The sequence below is a fragment of the Terrapene carolina genome, unplaced genomic scaffold (assembly GCF_002925995.2).
Source record: "Terrapene carolina triunguis isolate 2854851 unplaced genomic scaffold, T_m_triunguis-2.0 Scaffold12524, whole genome shotgun sequence".
NCBI classification, from domain to species: Eukaryota; Metazoa; Chordata; order Testudines; family Emydidae; genus Terrapene; species Terrapene triunguis.
In genome coordinates, this window is record NW_020676875.1 from 1 (window position 1) to 3,364 (window position 3,364).

General features: G+C 52.9%; 1 protein-coding gene across 1 annotated transcript; it reads left to right on the forward strand.

The window, feature by feature from the left end:
- Window positions 1-1,328: 1,328 nt before the first annotated feature.
- LOC112124842 (DALR anticodon-binding domain-containing protein 3-like) lies at window positions 1,329-3,349 on the forward strand (the record flags this gene model as incomplete). The annotated part of the gene is made up of 4 exons (XM_029913920.1): window positions 1,329-1,663; window positions 1,805-2,085; window positions 2,347-2,633; window positions 3,154-3,349. Coding segments are annotated over 4 exons (978 nt in total), but the record flags the coding sequence as incomplete, so codon positions are not given.
- Window positions 3,350-3,364: the final 15 nt, after the last annotated feature.

Genomic DNA, 3,364 nt, shown 5'->3' on the forward strand with positions numbered 1-3,364 from the left:
GGGGCTCAGCCCTGAGTTTGAGGCAAACAGGCAGGTGGGGGATTCCGCGAGGGGGCTGCAGAGCAGGGGGTGACCCTGAGGAGAACACATTGTCTAGGACCAGTTGTGGAGTGTGCTGATTACAGGCACTATGTGTAAATGACAGCGCGTGGGCCAGCTCCACACTGGGACACAGCAACCGTTTTCCCGCAAGTAGCAACCCTACATACCGATTTTGCATGAGAGGTAAATAAAACCTTAGGAAAGTGTGAAAGCTGCAGGGGAATTTAACCCAAACTGGAATTTATTCAGTGAACAGCCTGAATCTTGCAAAATGTATCTTAAGAACTTTTAGTAACTAGAACCTCTTTCACTTCTCATTCAAAATCACCTCGAATGGCATGCCCCCCCCCTTACTCCTGGGGGCATTCTGTGACAAAGAATTGAAAAATATGTGCTAAAAAAAATTAAATTCTGTACACAATATTTTAAAACGCTGCCTAATTCTGCAAATTTTATTTGTCAAAATAACACTACATAATCACCCCCGTTTAAGTTATTTGGGTAATTTATTTCAAAATACCTGTCCGCAAGTATGTCTGTAACAATACAGGCACCCACAAAAATCCCCCCCCCCCCCAAGTAGAGAGTTAAAGAAACCTCTATGACAACCCAGTTCCAGTTTCTCTGCCCCCTTCCCACCCTAGAGCCCAGTCGGGAGGAAGACACCAGGGCCCCCCCATCAATACACCTGAACCCCCTCCTTCCCAGATCCCAACCATGGGGGGGGGGCCCAGCCCAGATACCCTCAGCCCCTCCACCACCCAGAGCCCAGCTGCAGGGCTCCCCCTTGCTGAGACACTCCTCCACCTCCCCCCCAGATCCAGAGGGAGAAACAGCCCGATGCTCAGTCCCAGGCTTGCAGAGTTTCCTGCATTCCCTCAGGGCATGCTGAGAACTGCAGCTGCTAGGAACCCTCAAGCTCCCTCTCCTTCCCCCCAGCAGTGTCTTCTATGTGCAAGCAGAGCTTAGGGACGCGAGCAGCAACTAGCAGCATGCAGCCCATTTCTGCAGAGGAAAGGAAATTCTGCACGCACAATGTTAATTTCTGCAAAATTCTACATTGCACAGTGGTGCAGAATTCCCCCAGCAGTACCCCTTGCACCACACTGGGGTCCTAGGCTCACAACGGGCACCGAAGGGACAGCAGCGCCTACTACCATGGGCTGCAGTAACTGCCTGAAAGTTTATGAATCTAACCTAGATTGGTGGGATTCCAGCTAGTTTCTGTCAGTAAGAGTGAGGAATTGGCAAGATGGCACACTGGTATTAAAGAAGGTGTCTACTAGAGGAGCTTTTCATATGTCTGTCTTGTCTTCTTGCAGGTTCCCAAAGACATCATAGAAGATGTGATTTCACTAAAATGCCCTGGAGTACCACCTCTCCAGAGCTGCCAGCAGACCGCACTGGGGCTGACTGTTCAGTTACAGAGACCTGCTGCCTTCCAGCAGGTCCTGAATTCTATTGCCGAGTTCACAAAGCCTTCCCAGTCAGCAAGTGCGCAGAGTATCATCCTCAACTGCACACCCCTCCGGAGCCGGAGAAGCCTGGACATGCTTAGCCTGAGCAATCTGAGAGCCATTCTAGTAACTGACCACTTGGCTGAAGTGCTCAGAATACAGGGGTCAGTGGATTGAATTCTCCAGCTCTTTAAACGCTCTTCCTTGGACGTTTTACAGGCTCATGCTCAATGAGTAAGAGAGAGCGAGGAGTTTGTGTTTGATACCAGTTCTGCATGGTGAATGGTGTTTGTATTTGATTCTAGGATGAATGTCCACCTGGCTCCTGCTGTGCCTGACGAAGGAATCCAGAAGTTCCTGCACCAGCTGAGAGTTGACTGGCCCTCAGAGTTGGAAACGACATTCATTCCTGAGGATGTTTTGGCCTTGAAGCAAGTCCTCAGCCAGTGCCCTCATGCTACAGTCCCAGGACCGGAGCCAGGGCAGACGAGGCTGGCTGATGATGTCATATTTAAAGTGCATTTGAAAAACTTCCTGGCGCAGCAGAGCTTGGAGGGCTATGACCCCAACCTAGATGTGTGTCTTGGTAAGTGTCACACGTTTAACGTTTGCTGTCTGACTGGGTGGGCACAAGGCTGCAGTTGCTCTATTTTCATACAGAAAACAAGGGGCGTTTGGTCTCAAATCCCCCTTTTCCACTCCCTTTGCTCTTTCCTGGTTCTGGCGCACCAGCCTTAAGCAAGTCATGGCCCCAAAGGACACTGAGTGAGGCAATAACAGCTGGGGTGGAGACAGGGTGCAAAGAACCTGTACCTCCCTTTCTGAGTCCTCTCCTCCTCCTTGGCAGTGACTGAGGAGAAACTGCAGGTCCTGGCAGAGCTGCGACAGATGGCCCTGCGCTGTGCGGTGAGTAACCCTGCTGCTCTGGTAAACAGGGAACCCAGAGCGCCTGCCCTGCTCCTTCCTGGGCTTGGTGGGAGCACATCTAACCAGGCTGCTGCTTTGCTGCAGGGCACGGGGCCGGGAGGCTGCTGCAGGGTGGTGCATGTGGTGAGCTGTGAGGGCGAGTTTCAGCAGCAGCAGGTGGATTTGCTCTGGAGGATGTTGGACCTGGGAGCTCACACAGCCTTGCAGGTGAGGCATGTCTCTGACTCCCCCATTGCTGCCTCCCATGGCAGCACCCAGCAGAGGACAAGGATGGGAAAGTGTTTCCTGTTGCTGTGTGAAGTTGTCTGGGTTGGGGGCAGGGGTGTCTGAGCATGGCTCCCTCCGATTTCCCCCAGGAAGAACTCATGGTGAAAGGGGACCTTATCTCCTTGAAAACCTTCCTTTTCCTCCTCTGTAGCCTCCCCCTGCCCTTCTGGCCGAGCACTACAGGTGAGAAAGGCAGTGTCCCTGCCCCCGAAGACCTTGATGCTAAGGTGATAGGGCATCGGAGGAGGGGGGTAGACGAATCACTCACAGCACGGCTGGTTTCTTTTGACTGAATAAGCTGGGACATTACAGCGGTCTGGGACCATCCGTTCAGAGCCGGGGCTCAGGTTTGTGTGTGGTGCCCATCACCCTGGATCTAAGCACAGCTGAACGGCTGGTGAAGTGCAAAAGGTCAGGGAGCCATTTGCCCCAGGATTCACTCTCTCCTCCTCTCTCTCAGAAACACCTCGTCTGTGGGCCAGTGAAGGTGGCTAACTCCCCCCCTCCTGTGGGGGCACCCCAGTACTTCCAGTAAGTTGGCACTTACCAGGACTCTGCTGCAGCCGTTCAACCGAGCGCGTTTCACTGCGTTCTGCTCAGGTGGCTGATAATCAGGGTGTTTAGTCCTTCTGTAAAAGTGCTGGCCAACCGGCCGGCGCTCAGGGCCGGCT